Source organism: Octopus sinensis, linkage group LG21 (genome assembly GCF_006345805.1).
Source record: "Octopus sinensis linkage group LG21, ASM634580v1, whole genome shotgun sequence".
NCBI classification, from domain to species: Eukaryota; Metazoa; Mollusca; class Cephalopoda; order Octopoda; family Octopodidae; genus Octopus; species Octopus sinensis.
In genome coordinates this window covers 14,048,431-14,071,358 of record NC_043017.1, presented here as the reverse complement: position 1 = coordinate 14,071,358, position 22,928 = coordinate 14,048,431, and the positions used below count along the sequence as shown (strand labels likewise).

General features: G+C 36.9%; 1 protein-coding gene across 2 annotated transcripts; it reads left to right on the top strand.

Annotated features, from left to right (window-relative positions):
* Nucleotides 1-875: 875 nt before the first annotated feature.
* On the top strand, nt 876-22,433 carry LOC115222998 (8-oxo-dGDP phosphatase NUDT18-like). Of its 2 annotated transcripts, XM_036511987.1 has the most exons (9): nt 876-1,421; nt 5,680-5,843; nt 7,048-7,168; nt 9,602-9,698; nt 10,276-10,419; nt 14,882-14,987; nt 16,711-17,053; nt 19,471-19,682; nt 20,989-22,433. In XM_036511987.1, the coding sequence occupies exons 1-7, from the start codon at nt 1,334-1,336 to the stop codon at nt 16,972-16,974; spliced, it is 984 nt and encodes a 327-aa protein (XP_036367880.1). In that variant the 5' UTR covers nt 876-1,333; the 3' UTR covers nt 16,975-17,053; nt 19,471-19,682; nt 20,989-22,433. The 2 variants fall into 2 exon arrangements, with proteins under 2 accessions (XP_036367880.1, XP_029649279.1); XM_029793419.2 differs by lacking the exon at nt 20,989-22,433 and having other exon boundaries at nt 19,471-20,656.
* Nucleotides 22,434-22,928: the final 495 nt, after the last annotated feature.

Here is a 22,928-nt window from a genome sequence, read left to right as displayed (position 1 = left end):
TTGATAAACGTTGAGTCGCTGCGAAGAAGACACAGAAAGCTGGACGAATCAACGGTTCATCATCTCTACAGAATGTCAACTGCGTCAAGAGTCGCATAGATTATCTCAGTTAATTTAAGTTTTTCGACTTACTGTATAACATATGTGAGACTCTACCGTACGTGTACTTGTTATATAGATCACTTTGCGTTACTGTCCCTCAGCTCTCTCCCCTTCCATTTCCAAATATTGTGAGAATGTCTCTAAGTCTTAGTCAAAAACTTGTCCGTTACTTTTAACAAGTTGGTTTTAAAGACTAGATCTATTCGCATTTGTATCAATTTTATTTTCCAAAATTTCACATGAATGAACTTGGAGTAAAACTGTGAATAAGTTTACGTATATATATTTAATAAACATAGAATTAACATGTGTAAACAGATCCTCCAAGCTTTTCTTTCTGTACCGCGTGAGCTCTAGAACAGCTTACTTTCTCCCTACCTGTTCGAAATCATTACATTGCGAGTATTGCTACATTATCTAGTTACTGTCCTCTCATCAGAAGTTATACACGTGTATGAACATATCTACACATCGGTTTCTCGATGTTTTATTTTAGTTGTTAATTCGCACTGTTTCTAAATGAAGAGATATGCAAAATCGGTGACGTATTTTACTTGCGACATTATTCCGTAAGCTGTAAGTTTTATTATATTGCACCTAATTTCAGCGACACTTTTATCTACTAAGCTGCTAGCTACCAGTTTAATCAGTAGGATGAACAACGAATAAACTGTAATAAACAATCGAAACTGGTCGATTTGTTCTCCTGTTTGGCTGAGAGAGAAAGAGCCGTGTGGTTAACGAGAGGACTATCGAAACGGCGACGGCCAAGGGTTGCGCCAGTGATTAGAGTTATCTCCCTTGCTGATTGTTTTCTTTCGAATTCGAATTCGTCTTTTCGGCTTTCTCTCGAATAATCTGCACGGGTGACATCGGTTAACGGAAGTTTCTCAACTCCCTCCAATACGCTTCTGAAACCCAACTGTGAGTGTATTTAATAACTATGAGCCCTCATTTAATGTCTGGATTCTTTGACGGGTGAAATTACGATCCATTTAGCAGTATCAACGCAGAAATCGCTCTCTGTGTACATATCTATCTATCTGCTTATCTATCTATCTATCTATCTATCTATCTATCTATCTATCTATCTACCTATCTATCTATCTGTCTGTCTGCCTGCGTATGCTGAGACTTTGACATTAAATTACTAAACTAAATACTTTACCTATCGTCTTGGCGACGTCTAATGTTGATATCGGTGTTTAAACAATCGTTTGACAGTTAAGCCATGGAGAAAATAGCGAATGACATCAGACTTTTATTTGACAGAAAAGCTGTTGATTTGGCGAGCAAGGAGCCCGATATAATTCGTACAAGTGAGTATTCGTGCTTACATATTCGTTTTTCGTCCAAACCAGTCTCCCTTTTTACGTTTTCGCTTTAGTTTAACCTCAGACTTTGCCCTTTTTTTTGTGTCTATTTTCAGCCAGTGTTTACGATCATCAATAAATAGAAAACATCTTTCATGACTTTCGATGTTTTCGGGGAATATTTAAAAGTTATTTTAAAACTGTTTCCATCTTATAATTGTATTTTTAAAAGGGAGAAAAGGAGAACACTATTGTTTAATTTGATCATTTTCAAGTCTCAAAAATATGGTCTATAATGGGGTAAAATGAGTAATGACTAATTTCAATAATTTCTTCTCTTTAACTGCATACTGTATACATATATCGGGAAGAGAGCCAATCCAGCAGATCATGAAGAAGCTATACAGAACATTTTATTTACATTTGATGGATATTTGTCCTCTTAACCATTATGGCATTTCCTCCCCCAGCTAAATTTGTCTTTTATATGCTCAACGCAAACGGCGATAATTTTATGAAATAGGGTTCAGATTATGTTATGATGTTTTCAATGCATTTAGGGAAGGCCATTTATTTAGCTGATATAGTTTTTGTAAGGTAGTGAACATTTGTAAAAGATATATTTTGTCTCAAAGTCACAAATGCAATAAAATCTCTTTGTTATGCCCAACCCCCTATACCATTTTTTGAAGGGAGATTTGTGTGATGTGGTCCAGTTTATGTAAATATAACTATTCACATATGATCTTTTAAATTCAGTAATCTCCACCAAATGACTGGTCAAACTACCAACGAAACTAAATAGCTACCTTAATCTGTGTTGAAGTGCACTAATATTAATGGACCAGTGACATATTTACAATAAACAGTATTCACAATATGCAATTTCCTTATATATGGTTTCACACCTTATGCACGCCTTCATACCTTCCTGGCATTTAAGGTCTCTCTACCCCTGGAAGGCTGAGTACTTTTGATTCTTTCATGGAGCTACCAATTTATTTTCTAAATATAACAAGAATTGCTCTGCTTTTTGTGAAAGGGACATGTTCCAATGGTCAGGTGGTACATTTGGTATTATTACTGGCTGAGTGGAGGACTTGACATGCTAAAGTTGATGGTGCACAAAGAATGTGACATTTCAAGTAATTTCTTGACAGGTGTGGTTCTCATTTGTCTGACACATTTCCCCCCCACACCTCTTCTCTTCAACTTGGCCTGGATCAAGCAAAGACTGAGACATACTGCTTGGCATCTTGAATATTGTCAAGCACTCACAGCCCTTTACCAGTTGAGCACTACAGCCATTGAAAGCACCACATTGGCATTTTATAGAGGATTAGTTGCTGATAAAAGTAACATTCTTGGGGAAATTCTGGTGTTATTGAAAATCAGTGGTCTGGTCTGATCTGGAGGAGCCTTGGGCTTGGGCCCCAGGGATAATTTCCAGAAATTCCTGGCCTGGCAGCACTACCAGGGTGGGGTGGGCATTGACAGGCCATCAGATAGGCCTGTGTAAGATGCACAGAGAGCAACAAAACCATTCTGCATGCTCTTGGCCAGTGTCTGAGTGTTGCTGACTTGTGAGGTTATGTCCAACATCTCCTGTTACATGTGGGGCAGCTAAATTCATTGTGAAGATCAACCCACCACCTCTCTTTTGTCAGGAAGGACAGGTAGTCTTTATTAGTCTAGTGACTTTAGCAGATGTTTTGTGATGGAGGAGAGCAAAAGAGCTGAATACAAAGACCTTCATCTTCATTTGAAAAGAAAACGTGGTGTAAAGAAAAGTGTTATTTTCCAGAAAATTTGTTCAAATGTAGATGAGAGGGGTAAACATAGTTTGAGTGCATGGGCCTGCTCTGAGCATTTGCCTGTATATTGGATGAGAACAACTTGGAGAGAGTACTTGCCTTAGTGGTCAGGGTGAGTGTGATTTTGTGGGGTTTCCAGCAGTAGCTCTTGAAAGTCTCCTTGTTTGTGAGGAATTATTTTTTGGTTGAATTTGTTATCTTGTTATTATCTTCTTTACAAGCTTTAAGGTAATTCCACATTGTACCCTTTTCAGTGATCATATCAATTCTTGATAAAGAAACCATTATTATTATTATTATGGCAGAGAGCTGGCAGAAGCATTTGCATGTCAGGCAAAATGCTTCATGGCATTTCTTTTGGCTTTATGTTTTGAGTTCTGATTCTGCCAATAGATTTAAACTGTTACTTTATCAACTCCAGAAAAATGCAAGACAAAATTGACTTTGTTGAAAGTTAGACTCGTAATGTATAAAAGTCTTTGACAAATCACCACTAGACACTTTTTTCTGACAATGATTGAGCCAAATTGTTCCCCATGGTTGTGAAAGCATTTAACATGGTCTGAGACATGTATTGGTTTCTGAGAATGTTAAGTAAGCTTAATCAGTTTGGATCAGGCTAAATTATGGTACAGAAGGGGTTGGAATAATAATTCATGGTGACAGAAAATTAACCCTTGAACAACTACTAACTCTCTGCAAAAATCAAGTGAGACCACTCCCCAAACTCCTACACCGAGGATGGTGCAGCTGTTATTCATACAGAAATCCTCAAGTATAGCTAAAAAAAAAGAGAAAAAAAGATCCACCCCACTGCACTAACCTCAGGCCCATAAATGTTCTTTATCTCCTCTTGTTTATTCTATGGCTACTATAATGGCCTATGTTTGTCAGAGATGGTTGATCTTGTGTCATCTTTGCTCAAGTACTCCTTATCCATCCACCTCTATTTCTAAACAAATCAACAATAAGAATTATTTTTGAGGATACTAATTTCTCTTGTTGCCCAAGTCTAATAGAAACAATACCTTTTATTATATTTATTAATGCATCAAAAGATTTGTCACACTAAAGTTCATTTTAAATTATCATCATCATCGTTTAACGTCCATTTTCTATGCTAGCATGGGTTGGATGGTTCGACTGGGGTCTGGGAAGCCAGGAGGCTGCACCAGGCTCCAGTCTTGATCTGGCAGTGTTTCTACAGCTGGATGCTCTTCCTAACACCAACCACTCCGTGAGTGTAGTGGGTGCTTTTTACATGCCACTGGCACAGGTGCCAGGGGTGGCTGGCAACAGCCACAATCAGTTGGTGCATTTTACGTGCCACCGGCACAGAGGCCAGTCGAGGCGACACTGACATTGGCCACATTCGGATGGTGCTTTTTACATGCCACCGGCACAGGTATCACAACTACAATTTCCATTTAATTTTTATTTTGATGTTGATATACTCGACTTAATAGGTCTCCTCAAGCACAGCAGGTCGCCCTACAATCCAAGGTATGCACTGCAAGCCGTCCTGCAATCCAAAGGTACTTTGGATGTCTGGGGCTGCTATGTTAAGCTGGTGCAGGAAACAGCCATGAACTCATGTTATTTGTCAGGTTTTCGCAGTCACAGCATATCTCCAGAGATCTCGGTCTTTCGTCATTGCCTCTGTGAGGCCCAACGTTCGAAGATCATGCTTGACCACCTCATCCCATGTCTTCCTGGGTCTACCTGTACCCCAGATTCCTTCAACTGTCTGGAAGTGGCACTTCTTCACACATCTCTCCTCATCATGACCATACCAGCACAGTACATGACCATACCAGCACAGACGTCTCTCTTGCACGCCACATCCAATGCTTCTTATGTCCAGCATTTCTCTCAGGGCACTTACATTCTATCGAGTATGCACACTGACATTACCCATCCAGCAGATCATGCTAGCTTCATTTCTTTCAAGCCTACGCATGTCCTCTGCAGTCACAGCCCATGTTTCACTACCGTGAAGCATAGAAGTTTGCACACATATGTCGTACAATCTACCTTTTACTCTGAACGAGAGACCCTTTGTCACCAGTAGGGGTAGGAGCTTTCTAAACTTTTCCCAGGCTATTCTTATTCTAGTGATGACACTCTCTGAGCATCCACCCCTACTACTAACTTGGTCATGTAGGTAGCGGAAACTATCAACTACTTCTAGTTTCTCCCCCAGGAGTGTGATGGAATCTGTTTTCTGTGTATCTGTGGTGTCTATTGCCCCTGTGCATCTGCCGCACACAAAAGCTATCTTCTCGGTTAATTTTCCTTTGATGTTGCTGCACCTCTTATGCGTCCATAGCTTACACTGGGTACATCTTATGGAGTTTCTACCTACACCTTTTCTACAGATCGAGCAGGGCCACCTATAGAATTATAAATTTAATTAACTAATTACATTTGATTTTGTTATTATTTTCCAGGCAGCCAGTATGTCCCTGTGGTGAAAAAAACTGTAGGCTACATAGTATGTGGAATAATTTTTGATAAGTTAAATCAAGTTCTTATGATGCAAGAAGCTAAATCTTCATGCTTTGGAACTTGGTATGCACCTGCTGGTAGGGTGGAACCTGGAGAAAACTTGACTGTAAGTTCTCGTTATAAATCTCTATTTTTCTCTTTCTACCAATATGTTATATAATCTTTATTCATTTTAAAAACCTGCTCATTATAAAATATTTAACCTTTTACTTTACAAACTAATGTTATATAAATACTGTTTAGCTGTGTATCATTATTTTTCAGACCAAGTTCATGTTCTCTTATTTCAATGTATACATCTAATGTTTATATGATGTAGTTAGAAGAAGGACAGCACCCTATGACCTTTCCCAGAGACTCTGTGACTGATGGGAGGAACAAAGGAACACCAGACCTAACTGGAATGCTTACAACGGTCCAGACTCCACTAAAGCCATCCAAGGGCCAGATGGTTGTCTTGAATTGCACAACAGAATCAAGTCTATTATTGCAAATCAAGAACAGTGATTACTCTGAGATAGTTTCTGTCTGTGAACTTCAAGCATGGATGTCATTCATTTGCTATTAGCTGTAAAAACATGTCAAGCCATTTGTTAAATTCATGTTTGAAGGACTTGCTTGGAAACAGACGAGAATTGGTGACAGGAAAAGCATCTGGCTATAGAAAATTGCTTCAATAAAATTCGTTTGACCCATGCAAGTATGAAAACTGGACACTAAAATGATGATGATGATGATGGTGGTGGTGTATGTGTGTGTGTGAATACATTTCAAAAAGAATATACAACCAATATATGATTTAAAATGTGAAGCTTTGAAAATTCAGAGTTGAGGAGTGATAAGAAAAGTGAGAGCAATAATTAGATGTGGCTCAAAGTTGTGAATCCTATTTATTTAGATTTGATGATTGTCAACTTTAAGGATTACCAAACTATGTTATGTATTTTTCATAGCTTAAATTTAGATGTTATTGCTTACTTGGTCAACCCTGATCAGGCCAACCTGTAATCAATGACTTTCCAGGACCATTATAGTTGTCCTTCTTTTTTTATGGTCAGACCAGTTCTTCCTAGAACTGCTCTGTGCAATGTGTCCTTCCTTCTTTTAAACAGCAGATTGTGAATTGTGGGTTACTTGACTGTTATTCTTTGCAGTATATTCTTTGCAGTATATAAATAGAGAGTCATTCATTAGCCCATAAGAAGTGAAGTAATGACTTTGAACATTGGTAATTTCATCAAGTAATGAAAATAAATTGATATGGTTTTGTTATTTCAAACATAGAGTGATTTATCTGCAATGTTTTTCAGGATGCTGTGAAAAGAGAGGTTTTGGAAGAGACAGGCTTGTTGTTTAATCCTCTTACCCTTATCTGTGTTGAATTTGGTTCTGGTCGTTGGTACCGGTTTACATTTACAGGGAAAACTGTTGGTGAGATCAATCTTTTTATTGTACCTAAAATTTTAAAAAATAAAAACTGTTGAATTGTATGATGAACTACTCCTGATATACTTATATGTGTGTGTGTGTGTGTGTATATATATATATATATATATATATTCATGTTGTACAACATGTTCTCTGTCTATCTCCTTTGGTAAAATTATACTAATGTGTCCAGCTGTAAAAACATGTCAAGCCATTTGTTAAATTCATGTTTGAAGGACTTGCTTGGAAACAGACGAGAATTTAATTTAATTAAACTCAATGTCTTTGTGCAGCTGAAGATTGCTCTGCATTTTAAATTGATGTAATGTTTGCATTGTTCAATTAAATGGAGCTGCATGAAATGATCGTACTGCATTACCTCTGGATATCCTTGTTGCTTATTTTGATTATATATATATATATATATTTGTAAAAAATAAGTTTGAAAACGTCACTATATTAGATAAATTTTAATTTTCTTATGAATTTTACATGTTTCGGTTCTTGAAAAAACGAACCTTATCAAAAATATTATTAAAAAAAAGTGAAATAGAAAAGTTCATAATTGTTTCTTACTGGTCTCGATAGAATCCATGTGGTGGTGTCTTGTCGGTAGTAGGTATAATAGCTATAAATTTCAAGTTGAGTATAGTTAAAGAAGTTCATTATTGTTTCTTGGTGGTATCAACAGGAACCGCGTGCTTGTTTTTTAGTTTCCTTGTGTTCCAATGGAATGGTAGCAGCAGTAGTGATTGTTGGTCGTAGTAGTAGTAACCGTGGTGGTGGTTGGGGTTGCAGCAGCTTATTGGTTGTAGTGGCTAAGTTGTGGCAGTCCTAGCAGCAGCAGTATGACCAGTGGCTTAAATGGCAGTAGTAGCAGTTACTGTTGGTCGTAGTTTTGGCAACTGTGGTGGTGGTTGGGGTTGTAGCAGTTAAGCTGTGGCCGTAGCAGCAGCAGTAGTAGAGGACTGTTGATCGTAGCAGCAATAGTAGTGACCACGGTGGTTGTAGTAGTAGTAATAGTGGAAGCAGTCGTAGTGATCATGGTGGTTGTGGTAGAATTTCATTTTTCTTTTCGGAAGACCAATGTTTTGTTTTTATATTCCTGGCCTATTGTGTTCAAACTTGGTCTAAATTTTTTGATGAAATAATGTTCTTTATTTTGGCGTTGGGTGAAGGTTACGCCTTCTAGGAGATGGTAACTCAGGTAACTGGGATAACTCCGACATAAAACCTGCAACTCAGTGATTACCGATGATGTTGATTTGTTCTTCTTTTCAGATTATGGCTGCTGTTGCTTAGTGAGTGGGATTGACTCAGTGCACAGCCTTTCCTCAATTAAAAGAAAATCTTTTTGCACAGGCATTGCATAACAACATTGATTAAGCTTCGTGCAATGGTCATACTCGATAACGAGGGGGCAGCCACCCCACCACTACATAGACATTCAACTGGTTTCTACAACGCTTCATCTACCAAGCTCCTCTCTGTAATATGGTTGGCTTGAGGTTGTCGTTCAAGCCATTCCCAGGTGCTGCACACTGAGATCAAACCCAGACCAGTAAGACTGTGAAACAACCTTCTTAATGATCCATTGCAATTATTGTCACCCGTTACTTACATCAATAGTCAACTTTGTATGGCTTCTACTTTCTTCTCTAAAACATCACTGATATACTGGGTTGGTCTAATCTATTTTTATTACATTGAAACTAATGCAGTCTATTCTCTCAACATCACTCAAAATGCTTGACAACCAATAATTTGTGGAAATCTTTCAGATTCAGCCTTTATTTATTTATTTATTTATTCATTCATTTACTTTTACATAACTTATTGAGAGGAGAAAGGACAACACTCATGGCTTTTTTCAGGGATTCCAGGACTGGTGAGAGAAAGGGATGAATTTATCTTTGGATCCCTTGATCTTGGCCTGAGTACTTGTAACAGAGTAGATTCTACTTAAGACATCCAAGGGGTGGATGGTGGTATAAGAGCCTTGTCAAACATCAAATCTTTTGCATAAAATTACAGTCCCTTTCACAGGCTTCAACACAGTCTCTGTTTATCAAATTTTATTCAGACAATTTAGTTGTCCTGAGGCAACTTTGTTGATCTTAGGCAATTCAGGTGACCTGAAGCAATATATGAAACTAAATCTTTTAATGCATGTTTTTATAATTGTTATTTTAGATTTTATTTTGTAAAAATATTGTGTTAAATCCTGTATTGAAACTGATATTATACTTGGTGAAGGACATTTTAGGAAATTACTGAAATTGTAAAGCTCAATAATAATAAATTGATTGCTTAACATTAAAACTGAAGTGAACTACATCCAATGTGGATGTTTATTGGCTAACATGGCCCTCCCAAAGTACATCAATTATCATAAGTATTATCTTTATTCAAGGGAAATTTTACATCTGTTTTCAGGAGGTTCTTTAAAAGATTCTTCTCAGAGTGACAGTGAATCTCTGCAGGCAAAATGGATTTCATATAGCGACATCAAAACTGGCAAAATTAGGTTGCGGTAATTATTTTTTTAGGTTTTTATGTTTATAATGAATATTTTTATGTTAATCTAAAAATTACTGACACTAAACTATTTTAAAAATTTACTATGATTAAAAAAACATTGAAAATATGATTGTTTCTTGTAAGACCATGGAGTTATTCTATCAGATACAATCCCTTTAATATGTATGGTTGTCGTTTAGCCCCAGGTGTTCTGCTAATTGGTCAGACCTAGGACCAACTGCATTCTTGCCATGACCATCTTGTCTTTATAAAGTCATGTAGAACTTGTTTTCGGAAGATGGAAAGGTGAGGGGTAGGGGTGTATGGAGAACAGAAAGTAGATAAGGGAGGAGGGGAGGCATGAGTGAGAGGGAGGTAAGAGAGAAGGGGCAAGGTTGTAAGCAAGAAAGAGGAAATATTAAGAGACGAGGAGCAAGTAGTATCAAGAAGATATGATTATTTCATTTGCTTCCATTCACCTTTGATGAATTATTCCACAAAAGTCAGAATTTTAATAAATAGACATTGTTTTTGGTTGAAAAATAAATAGAATGATGTTTATTTAGCTGTTCACTGTTTTATTCTCTCAGGTCAAAGGACATCCTTCCTCTACTAGAATTGGGGTTGCAGTACAAGAAACGTAGCCCTGAAAGTTGTCATGGTGATTGCCTTCCTGTTCAGATACCCCACAAACGTTTACTTCTAAGAATGGTAATTGCAGTGAAGACAGACAGGTGTGTTTTGAGATTTCTTTTTTTATCTATAGCAAAATGTAATCATTTCATCTTAAGCATTATTCTTTCCACTGTAAGAACAAGGCCTGAAAATCCTGGGGGTGGGGTGTTGTCAACTACATCATTCCCATTGCTCAACTGGCACTTACTTTATCAACCCTGAAAGGATGAAAGGGAATGTTCTGAGATCTTTGTAGAATTTGATCTCAGAACGAGGAGATAGACAAAATGCCATTAAGCATTTTGACCAGCATTCTAGCAGTTCTCCCCACTCGTTGCCTTAATAATAATGATGATAATATTAATAGTAATAAATAATGATAATAATTATAGTGGTGGTGGTGGTGGTGGTTGTCATCGTCTTCTTCGTCGTCATAATGGTTTTAAATTTTGAGAGAAGACCAGCAATATTGGGAAAGGGGCAAGTCAATTGCAGCAACCCCAATGCTCAACTGGTACTTATTTTATTGACCCCAAAAGGATGAAAGGCAAAGCCAACTCGGGAAGAATTTCAATGCAGAACCTAAAGAGAGATGAAATGCCACCAAGCATTTTGTTCAGTGTGCTAACAATTCTGCCAGCTCAGCACCCTCAATGATAAAAATAAGAATAATCATAAAACAGAGTTGTGTACGTTGATCAAGAGCACACTTCGAAAGCCTGGTGTATAGAAACAGCATGGAACCCTACTGGCTCCAATTTACTTGACCACCTCACTATGTTAACACTGAGCTTGTTAGGTTTTCATACAGATTATGCCCCTGGGAATTTCCACACTCCCCACTGCCACCTCAGTCATCATATCACTCAGTACTTATTCATAAAGCTATTTATCTATCTGTCTGTTTGTCCACACACATGTACACATGCACTCACACATATATATGTGTATATATCATCATCTAATGTCTGTTGCCCATGCTGGCATGAATTGGATGGTTTGACTGGACTGGCATGCTGGAAAGCTGTGCCAGAATCCAGTCTGATTTGGCATGGCTTTTTATGGCTGGATGCCCTTCCTAACGCCAACCCCTCCAAGAGTGTAACGAGTTCTTTTACATGCCACCAGCACAGGTACCATTTGGATGACACCAGTATCTGCCATGACTGATTTTACTTGGCTTGAGGGGTCTTCTTCCCAAGCACGACATAATGCCAAAGGTCTTGGTCATTGCCTCTGTGAGGCCCAACACTTGAAAGGAGCTCAGCCTCTTTGCCTCCATCAGGCCCAACACTTTTGGTAGAAACTCGTCCACCTCGGCTCTGTGAGGCCCAACTCTCAAAAGGAACTCAGCCCCTTTGCCTCCATAAAGCCCAATGCTTGAAAGGAACTCAGCCACTTTGCCTCCACCAGGCCCAACGCTCAAAAGGTACTCAGCCACTTTGCCTCAGTGAGGCCCAACATTCGAAGGCCGATTTTTTTACATGTCACCAGCACAGCTGCACTTGGCTTGACTGGTCCTCTTAAGCAGAGTACATCACCAAAGGTCTCAATCACTAGTCATTGCCTCTGTGAGGCTCAAAGTTCAAAGGTTATGCTTCACCACCTCATTCCATGTCTTCTTGACTCTACCTCTACCACAGGTTCCCTCTACAGTTAGAGATCGGCACTTCTTTACACAACTGTCCTTGTCCATACACATCGCATGACCATACCAGTGCAGTCATCTCTCTTCCACACCACATCTGATTCCGCTTATGCCTAACATTTCCCTCAAGATGCTTACACTCTGTCGAACATGCATACTGACATTGTACATCCAGCGAAGTATACTGGCTTCATTTCTCTCAGGCCTACACATGTCCTTAGCTGTTATAGCCCATGTTTCACTGTTATGCAGCATAGCTGTTCGCACACAGGTATCAAACAATCTGCCTTTCACTCAGAGAGAGGCCCTTTGTTGCCACAAAGGCTTTCTCCATGTCAACGAAAGCCAGGTACAGAGGTTTATCTTTGTCTTGGTATTTCTCTTGCAGCTGTCTTACCAGAAATATAGCATCAGTGGTGCTTTTCCCTGGCACGAACCCAAACTGCATCTCATCTAAACTGACTCTCTCCCTAATTAGTTGGGCTATGACCCTCTCCGTGTCCTTCATTACCTGGAGAGAGAGAGAGAGTGGGGAATAGATGGAGAAGTAGGGATGAGAGGAAGATGGTTTGGAAGGGAGGGAGGGACAGAAGTATGTAGATCTGCTGGTGCAGAAGTAAGGTAGAGCATTGTGGAAGGTTTTAGTATGAGGGAAGAAGGAAGAGATTTCACGGTAAAGAGATGAGATTACCGGCATGCGAGAGAGTGGATTTCCGGTATTGGTAGTGGGCGTGAGAAAGAGTGGGTGCATCGCAGAAAAGAAATGGAAGTAATGGCTAACTTCATGAAGTTAATTTAAGGATTGTTTAGCTTGTTAGTAATACAAGTTGAATAAATGAAGAGAAATGATGAAAGGTTAGAAAGTGTGAGAATTTCTTAGCTTAGCAGCAGCTGGTCATTTTGTGTTGCAATATGATGGTGTCAAAACAAGAGGAAAGATGGTTGGAGACAGAAGCCATGTGTTGTATAGTCTTATAGCCAGGAATAGAAATAGCAGCAAAGGACAATAGTGAAATGGAAGAAAAGAAAATCAAAAGATGAGCATGTTTATAATACAAGACGAATGTAAACAATGATGAATGATTAAAAATTTAGAGAAAAGGATTGTTTAGCATGTTCATAATACAAGTTAAATAAATGAAGAGAAATGATTAAAAAGTGAGAGAGTTTCTTAGTAGCTAGATATTTTGTGTTTGTGATGGTGTCAAAACAAGGGGAAAAGAAAATTTTAAAAATTAAGAAATAGAAAAAAATGGGTCATCCCATAAATAATGCAGTTTTTTTCAATTGCATGAACTAAAAAGTAGAGGAGAATGGGATAAACTACCTACGTCAACTCGTTATAAACGCAGGTAGTAATTTTACCTTGGCTTATTCTTAATGCAAGTTTTAAAAAGTACAGTTTGATTTTAACAGTTATTTTTACAAAGCTATAATGGAAGTGACAAAGGAGCATATTTTGCTTTGAGTTCAATAAAGGCAAGAACAGAAGTGCAAGGAATATTAATGCAGTACATGGGAATCGGACGATAAGCATAAGCCAGTGTCAACAGTGGTTCTAGAAATTCTGAGCTGGAAACTACAGCCTAGAAGACGAGCCTTGTCCTAGATCTGTAGAGTTCAACAAAGATGTCCTGCAAACCTTGGTGGAACAAAATCCCATCATTATTGTTCAGGAACTAGCAGAGAAGCTTGGATTTGGCCATTCAACTATTCATCGACACCCACATGCCATCAGAAAGGTCAGAAAATTGGGTCAGTGGGTTCTTCACAATCTTTCCAAGTCTAGTCGTGCACAGAGAGTGAATATGTGCTCTTCTTTGCTGCCACATCTCACAAGTGAACCTTTTTTGGACCAAGTAGTGACTGGTGATGAGAAATGGGTTCTCTATGAAAATGTCAAGTGCCGAAGCCAGTGGGTAGGGAAAGGAGAAACATCAGCATCCCAGACTAAAGGCCTTCACTCACGTAAGGTGTTGTTATCTGTTTGGTGGGATATGAAAGGTTTAGTCCACTTTGAACATTTAAACCCAAACCAAATGATAATAAAGATCTACTGCAAGCAGCTTAAGTCAGCACTAGAAGAAAAATGACCATCTTTGTTTTCAAGATGAAAGATGTTCTTCTATCAGGGTGATGCTCAACCACATACACAGGATGACATTCCAAAAGCCGGAGCAGTTTGAATAGGAAATGATGCCCCACCCACCACATTCGCTGGACATTTTCCTATCTGATTATTATTTATGCCGCAATCTTCTAAATATATGAATTCTATAGACGTGGTCAGAACAGTACTGGAGTATTTTTCATCTCAGACAAGTGAATTTTGGAAGAGGGATCTTGCAAGTCTACCAGATAGATGGAAAATCATTGTAGAAAATAAAGGAGAGTATATTTTAGATTAAAAAAGAACTTTGTTTATCTTAATTTTGAAAAATAAAAGCTGCATTATTTATGGGATGACCCAATATATATATATATATATATATATATAATATATATATATATATATACATCAAGTCATCATTGTATGTAGTACTGGTAAAAATTATAGCTGAAGAGGTCTAATAAAACTGAAACATGTCTAGAGTTGTTTCACTTTGCTGCCAATACCTCGTTCACCCCCATTTCATTTTTAATTAGTTAAATTTCTGAGGTTGTCTTGCTTACATTTATCAGCATTGCACATTAACCTAAGGATCCTTTGTTCTCTTTACTAGTTTGAGCAATTTTAACTAATTAAATTTCTTGTCTTTTGTAATCTATGATGCTGTAGTTTGACATTGAGTTACTAAATGCAAGTAATGTTTTTAATATTTAACAATCGTGCATTATTCAGATTTATGGCATTGTTGACTTTATCTTTCCAGTGATGTGAAGTTATTGGTGAAGTTAAATACACTTCCATATCTCCCTGTCACTGATATTGCTCCTGATGACTGGTCTCTCTTGATGTCTGTATTTTTTCTTCTAAGAGTAAGTGCCTGTATCATTGCTTTATCTCTGCCTTGTCATCTGAAAATCTCTTTTTCTTGCTATTGGGTCTTAATCACTAGTTTAACACTCGTTTGTTTCCATTATGAATATATTTATGTTCTACCTCAATATTTCTTCATCATACACACAAATCAATGAATTCCTTCCTTAACTTCTGATGTAGTTGTCAGGGTGCCATCTTTTTCCAGGCCTAACCAAAATCATTTCCCTCCAGAGCGAGAGAGAAAAGAATCAATTCTGGTACTGGACTAATACTTTATTTATCAACTTCTATTAGACCCCAAATGCAAAGATGATTTCAGCACAGTTTGAACTTAGAGTGCAGGATACCACAAATATCTGATGCTCTACCAACTCAGTTGATTTGCTGCCTTAAATTATCAGATTACCAATATTTTGAAATGTACTGAAATTTCCTCTTTACACTCTTTTGTTTAATTAAATATTCATATTTTAGTCAAAACATTTTACTTTTTTCTCTATTAATTGCAGGCTTTAATTAAAAATTAAATATTAACAAGCTAAATTTTATACAATGATATTGACTATAACTCTACATTTGAAACAGTTTCTTTGGATCCTCCTTTTTTTATATTGGAGTAACAACATGTCTTAAGGTAATCGTTTCTGGTAAAGTAGGGTTTAATATTACAGGTCTCATGATATCCTTCATACTCTTTCCAATAACTTAATTGTTCTATATGAGCCATAGTTTAAGGGGATCACTTTTCTCCTTGTACAGTAGAATGGGAACACTCAACTCCCAATCTATTGAAATACTGTCTTATTTTTATCACAAACCCACAGATATTATTTTCTTCTCATTCCAACTTGCTGCTACCTTTTATAAATCTCCCACAACAGATGGCCCTTTTCCTTTAGCACTCTTCACTTTCTCCTCTTCTTTCTCAGATATCTTTTTCTGTTGCCCTTCAAACAAGATTACTCTCTGTTTTACTGTCTCATTCATTGTCCACATTAAGCCACTTCTCCATATAACTCTTATGCCTCCTTTTAAGTCTATCTGAATAATTTTTCACTCTCTCTCTCTCCTTCTCCTGCACTTCGCTCAGGTTGGTAACCATGTATCTCTTTTTCAGCGGCACACCTGTTTCTGTATTCATTCCTGATCTCTCTCTCCCCACCAGCTGGGTAACCTTATACCTCCTCTACAGCCAGACACCTGTTTCTGTCTCACTATACCCTTTCATCATCTAACACAAGATCACCTCCTCCAGCGCCCCACTCCCCTCTCAAAAGATTTTAGTTTTGCAAGTTACTTGGTGGCCCTGTCAGTACAGGTGCCACTTAAAAAAGCATCCATTTCCACATTGAAAAGTGTTTGGTGTTTGGAATGGCATCCAGCTGTAATAAGCTTGCCAAAACTGACCTCGCCTGTGTTTGTGCCATGTAAAAAGCACTAAGTCCACCCTGCTGGGTGGTTGGTGTTAGGAAGGGCATCCAGTTGTAAAAATCCTGCCATAACAGTCACAGAAGTCTGATGCAAGCTTCTGCCTGGCCGGTTCCTGTCATTCCGTCCCACCCATACCAGCATGGAAGGTGGACGTTAAACAATGATGATGATAATGACCTTGTCCTACACATATAAAATATTATGCATTATTTTAAAATTCTTTAATATTGAAGTTCCTCACTAATATTACAACTTATTGTACTATATTTTGATGTTTTCATCTTCTAGGATGCTTTTGGTCAACATAGTATGGAACCTAAAATCTGTGGAATTTTATCTGTGGAACATTGTGGTCTACCAGCAGCTGTTAATGATGGCATTTGTTTAACATGTGTGTTTTCTTTGAATTCATCTGATGAGGAGCAACTGAACAAATTTGTCAACCAGAACTACCAATGGTATTCTGTCAGGGATCTTGAACTTAAGAATCTACTCCTTCGTTCTTTAACACCAGGAATGTCTGTGCCACTTATTGATCTCCATTCTTACTAAATAGCGCTATTATCTGCCATCTGTTCCCTACTGCAGTTAGGGTAACTCACAAGCAAGTCTCACATTACCCACAACAAAGGTAAATTTGTTTAAAATTTTAAATGATTATTGTTCTATATATTTTCCATTTTGTCACAATCTTATGTAAACAGGTAACAGTTAATCTCTGTTAGGGAGCTTTGTCTGCTAGAAATAGCAGCCAAATCTCTCTTAAATCACACTGCCATTTTGAAATCTGATACATGGGCTAATAGAATCTGAAGTTAGATAGTCATGGTTGTGGAAGGCCATAAGTTTGCTTATGAATAAACAACATTTGCCACTTATTCACTTTTTCCTGGAATTTGCATTTTTTTTATATCTCAATTGACTTCATCATCATCGTTTAATGTCCGCTTTCCATGCTAGCATGGGTTGGACAGTTCGACTGGGGTCTGGGAAGCCAGGAGGCTGCACCAGGCCCAGTCTAATCTGGCAGTGTTTCTAACGTCAACCACTCCGTGAGTGTAGTGGGTGTTTTTTACATGCCACCGGCACAGGTTCCAGGCGAGGCTGGCAATGGCCACGATCAGTTGGTGCTTTTTACATACCACTAGCACAAAGGCCAGTCGAGGCAGCGCTGGCAATGGCCACGTTCAGATGGTTCTTTTACGTGCCACCGGCACTGGTATCACAACTGGAAATTCCATGATTTTTGATCGATTTCGATTTCACTTGCCTCAACAGGTCTCCACAAGTAGAGTTTTATGTCCCAAGAAGGAAAGGTATGCATAAGTGGACTGGCTACATCCCAGGTAGAGGCCGCGGGTTATGGTCTCACTTGTTCTGCTGGGTCTTCTCACGCACATCATACTTCCAAAGTCACTAGTCATTGCCTCGGTGAGACCTAATGTTCGAAGGTCGTGCTTCACCACCTTGCTTTTTTTTAATTATTTTCTACATTTTCCAAGAGGCTAAGTCGGGACACGGTGCTTAGCAGCATTTCTTCTGGCTCTTTAAATTCTGAGTTCAAATTCCACTAAGGTTCACTTTGCCTTTCATTCTTTCAGTGTTGATAAAATAAGTACCAGTCATGTACTGGGGTTGACATAATTGACATACTCTCTCCCTTGAAAAAAACTGCTGGCTTTCTGCCATAATTTGGAACCATTATTTCCCTTAATTTTTTTGTTTTACATACTTTACAAAGCTGTATTTCTTATCTCAGTTGTATTGTGGTTACAGACACAGCTGTGAAATAAAGTTTGCTTTGAAATTATCTAGTTTTAAACTCACTCCCTTTGTGCAGGGCTTTGAGTGTCTTCCTCTCATAGACTTAGTTAGACTGAAATCTTGTGAATAAAATTTGGTACAAGAAAATTGTAAGGAAGCCTGTTGACTATCCCTGCTCTTTGATGATAGACTTAATCTATCACAACATCTAACACTGTCATCTGGTCCTTATATGGCTTTAGCAGAATATCACTTTGCAGGTCAGATCCTTGCTCCGAGTTTAACTTCCACCAGTCTCAGGGACCTTAAAGAAGAATCAGGAGATTGGCCCTTCTTCTCTCTACAGAATAATTACTAAACCAAAACTGGAAAATATCAGTTTGAAATTTTACTTATATGTAAATGTTTTAATTATTGTCCTCTTCATTATTACTAATTGCTGTGATGGATTGAGAGAATTAGTAGAGTGGCATATTTTTGAATCCATCTATCCGTGATTCAAATTCTGCCAGAATTGATTTTAACTTTCATCCTTTCCACATAAAACACTCAGTTTCTGAGAAATAATTGTCATCATTTCGTTTTTTTGTTAAATACCTTAATCTGAGAAGGAAGGGCAACAACATTGTGAGATGACTTCATAGTTTGGACATTTAATAAATATTGTTAATCAGGATAGGAGGGTAAATAAGTGGCAAAAGATGTAAATAGGAGGAATTTGTGGAAGAGGAAAGTTGAAGAAGAATTAAACAAGAGTGTTGAAAACTGACTTCAGGATATTGAACGTCACAGAAGAGATGAAAAAGGAATACAACATGATGGTGAATCACTGTGCTGGGGAGAACTTATCCAATCCATGTAGGCATGTGAAAGTGGATGTAAAACGAGTGATCAAATTTAATCAAATCTCAAATAAAAATTTAAAAAACAGGTAAATCTTGTAGTTCAGAGTTAGGTTGTTGTTGTTTCGACCCTGGTCATAAAAGCATTGCGACCATGGTCAGCTCTTTTTTTTCTTTCTCACAACATATATCTTATCTTATATAGTATTAAATACTTTTATTTTTAAGATGATAAAGTGATATTTAAGTGAAATTTAACTATTATTTCTAGCAAGTCAAGCTATCACATATAGGGTTCTTTATTGCTTTACTTTAAACCACTTCTACATAGTCATAAAAAGTAGAGGTGGTATTAAAAAGTATGAAGGACTGATGTAGGTTGGAATCCTCTTTCAACTTTCTGTAATCTGTTAAGGTTTTTCTACTCTAATTTATTTTTCAGTTTAATTCATGTTTGATAATCTTCTGGAATTTGTCAACACATTCACTTGCTGCACAATTAAGAGGATTGGAAGTTCACACAGAAAGAATAGATTCAAACTTAAAGCAAAGTGACAAGTCATTTTGATTACAGAATGGAAAAAAAGAATATCAAGGAATTCAGTGATAAACAACAAATACTAATTTTATTTTCATGTCCACACCAATGAACATGTATGTAAATAAATAATGGATGGAGTTGATTTTTAAGATCTACTCGCCTTCCCCCATCCCATAATATACTATCACAAGTGGAACAAGGTGAAGTGGTATGTTGTGTGATAATTAAATGAAGACTAGTGAACCTCTTTGAAGTTACTAATTGAAAGGATAAAATACTTCCACCTTTATTTTCTTCCTGATGTTACTGATGAAACCATCAACTGTTTTTATTGGGAGAACAATATAATGTTATCGTTTATTTTGTAAGATCTGTCATATGATGCTGTGTGTAGAAGTAGATGATGATGATGTTTTAAAAGATTCATTCTGCCATTAAAAACCCATGCACTGGTTGTAACTCACTTTATTAAATGAGGAAATTCATTGGGAAGGTTACAGATGTGTAACAAATGACTTTCACTTATTGATTAAGACAACTAATGTGTGTATTTTTATTTGTACCCTACTAAAATGTTTTCATGTCTGAGGTAACACTGCTTCTCCACACAGACAACTTAGCACCAAAGAAAAGCCACTCAACAGATTGGCATGATGTCTCTTTCCCTAATGTATTCTAATCTCTGTCTCACAGATGTCACTTCTAAAGTGTGACACAAGGGACACAAACAGGTTTCTTGCTGTTGAGGAAATATCTTGGATGGAGCTGGAAAGTGAGATAAAAGTAGTGGTGTCAATGTGTCTGAGTGTATCCTCAAGGTGCAAGAAGGTGAATAGAAGAGTGATGGAGGAATCAGTGATAGGGAGATGAGGGAATGGTGGGAAAGGCTTGACAGAAATAAATTGGTCAAGGGGGTCGCTTTTGTGTGTACACATGCTATTTCCAGGCCTTCAGATAAACAGATCTTCTCAATCACCACATATCACCAGACATCTCAGCTCTTTGTCCTCTCAAAATCCTGAGATCATCTTTCACCACTTTGTCCCAGGCTTCCTTGGGTTTCATAAAAGTTTAATATTTTTATTTATTTTATGTGATCTGTCAATGATTTTTTAATGTTTTGATTCATGTCATATATTTTGGATATTTCTGTATAAACATTACAATTTGGATGTTAAATGTGATAATGTATGGCGTAAACACTTATTTAAAACAAAATTACATGTTTATGAGTTTGTAGAATTCATTATTTTTCTCAGCACAGAATTTTACATATTTGCAGCTCACCTCTGATATTGAAAAGGTTGCCACCTTTACTGACTCATTTTATTGAACATCCCATTTTGGGGTGCCATTTGTTATTGCAACTGTATATCTCATCATCATCATCATTTAACATCTCTTTTTATGCTGGCAAAGGTTGGACAGTTTGACATAAAGATGATGATGAGCCAGACGGTTCTGCTGAGCTCCAATGTCTGCTTTGGCTTGGTTTCTATGGTTGGATGCCCCTCTCAATACAAACTACTTCATATATATATTCCTTAATTATCTGTGAAGCTACATTGACTCAAGCACCCATCAAACTTAGATCAATGTTGTCAAGAAACTTAAGGCCCCTTATGTATATATAAATGTATGTATATCCTCTAATTTGAGTATTGAGTTGTATTTCTCTTATTTGTGACCAAACTTATGTCAGCAATGGAATATAATCCAGTATTAGAAAATCCCTGGAAAAACCAGTATTTTTTGTGTGATTTGTACTCCACCAACTTACTAAACATTCCCTAATCACTGTTGCCCCATTAGAGAGACTATGACACTGTGAGTTGTCAATTGTGACATAAAGAAAATAAAGAAATAATTACCCAAAGTAACATAATAAAATAGTTTTGTTTGGAACACTGAAGTGTTTTAAATAACAGAAATACAAAAATTAAACATCATTCTAAAAATGGCTGTGACATGTAAAAGTCATAGTATCAGTTCCAACTCTGTTTGTCCTGAGTTTGTTTTTCATCTCTTTTTGGTTAATAAAGTAACAATTGCTGGAACTAATTTCCCCTCCCCAACTCAGAAAATATTTCCATTTAAGGCTCAAGAAAGGAGCATTTACAACACAGCCCCTTTCACCCTGCTATTACATTTTAAATTTAACAAGGAAGACAAACTATTAGGCAAATGAAAATCTCAATTATTTCAATGAATGAAACTAGTGCATAGCTTTATATGGAAGTTCTGTTCAAAATTATATCTAATTATTTAAATTAATTAACAAGTTATCACTGATGCACCCACCCACCTTTATATAATTCACCTTGCTAACTCTTTCTTGTTGCAAATCATTTTGAGCTTTTTTTTCTGTGTTCAACAACAGAAACATGAATGCAAGTTTTGTTTTGTTTTACAATATTTTAATGGCTGTGCTTAATATTTAAATAGTTTTTTTTTAATTAAAAAACAAATATAATTTCATTAGAAATTGTTTATTAATTAAAAGTTTTTGTGATAATCACCAAAGTGTCGAATATCATAAGAATTTAAAAGGAGTTAAGGAAAAAGTATATATGCTACTCATTCAACAACATATTTTATAGGTAGGTCCCTCATCTCTGAGCCCTAGTTTTTCTTTTTTTGTACATTGTAAGTTCTCAGTAAAGAGAATGAATTTAAATCGCTAATTTTTAATTTATTTATGAATGAAAACTAGTAACTAAATATTGGTTGTAACTAGTTCTTATTCCAGATAATCATTTGTAATGCTACATCATATGTCAAAGTGTTTTATTGTTCTGATATGTTTATAATATTTTATTTATTTTGCTCATGAAATCTGTTAATTAAATTAACCTTTCCCATCATCTTTGTTATCTTTTGTCTTTTTTATTTTTAATTATTTTCATTAATGGCTAAAAGTCAGAAAAAGAAAAACTGTATCTCTGACCAGGATTGCCAAGTGTGATAGTAGGCCCCAGATTCAAAAATAGGTCACCTAGTGGGCATCTAAGAGCTAAAAAAACCTTAGTTACTCGGAACTGAATTTTAGTTATATTTCAAGTTGTAATACTCCTAAATTAAATATTGATGAGTTTTTTTTTTTGTGAAATTTTCCATGAACCCTTAACAGTCGATATTATTTTAGGGAATGGGAAACCGGAAACATCATTTCAATTCATTGGATTATTTATTGTTTAAACTTTAAAAACATTGTCAATAGTTATTTTAGTGAGTTTAGTTATGCAAGTTGAACGTTCTCACAATTAAAATGTTTTATTTGTCATTTTTAAAGTAAACTTTTTTTTGTTATTTCATTAACGTCATTTGGTTCATTCAGTTTTTCCTGTGTTAAATCATAT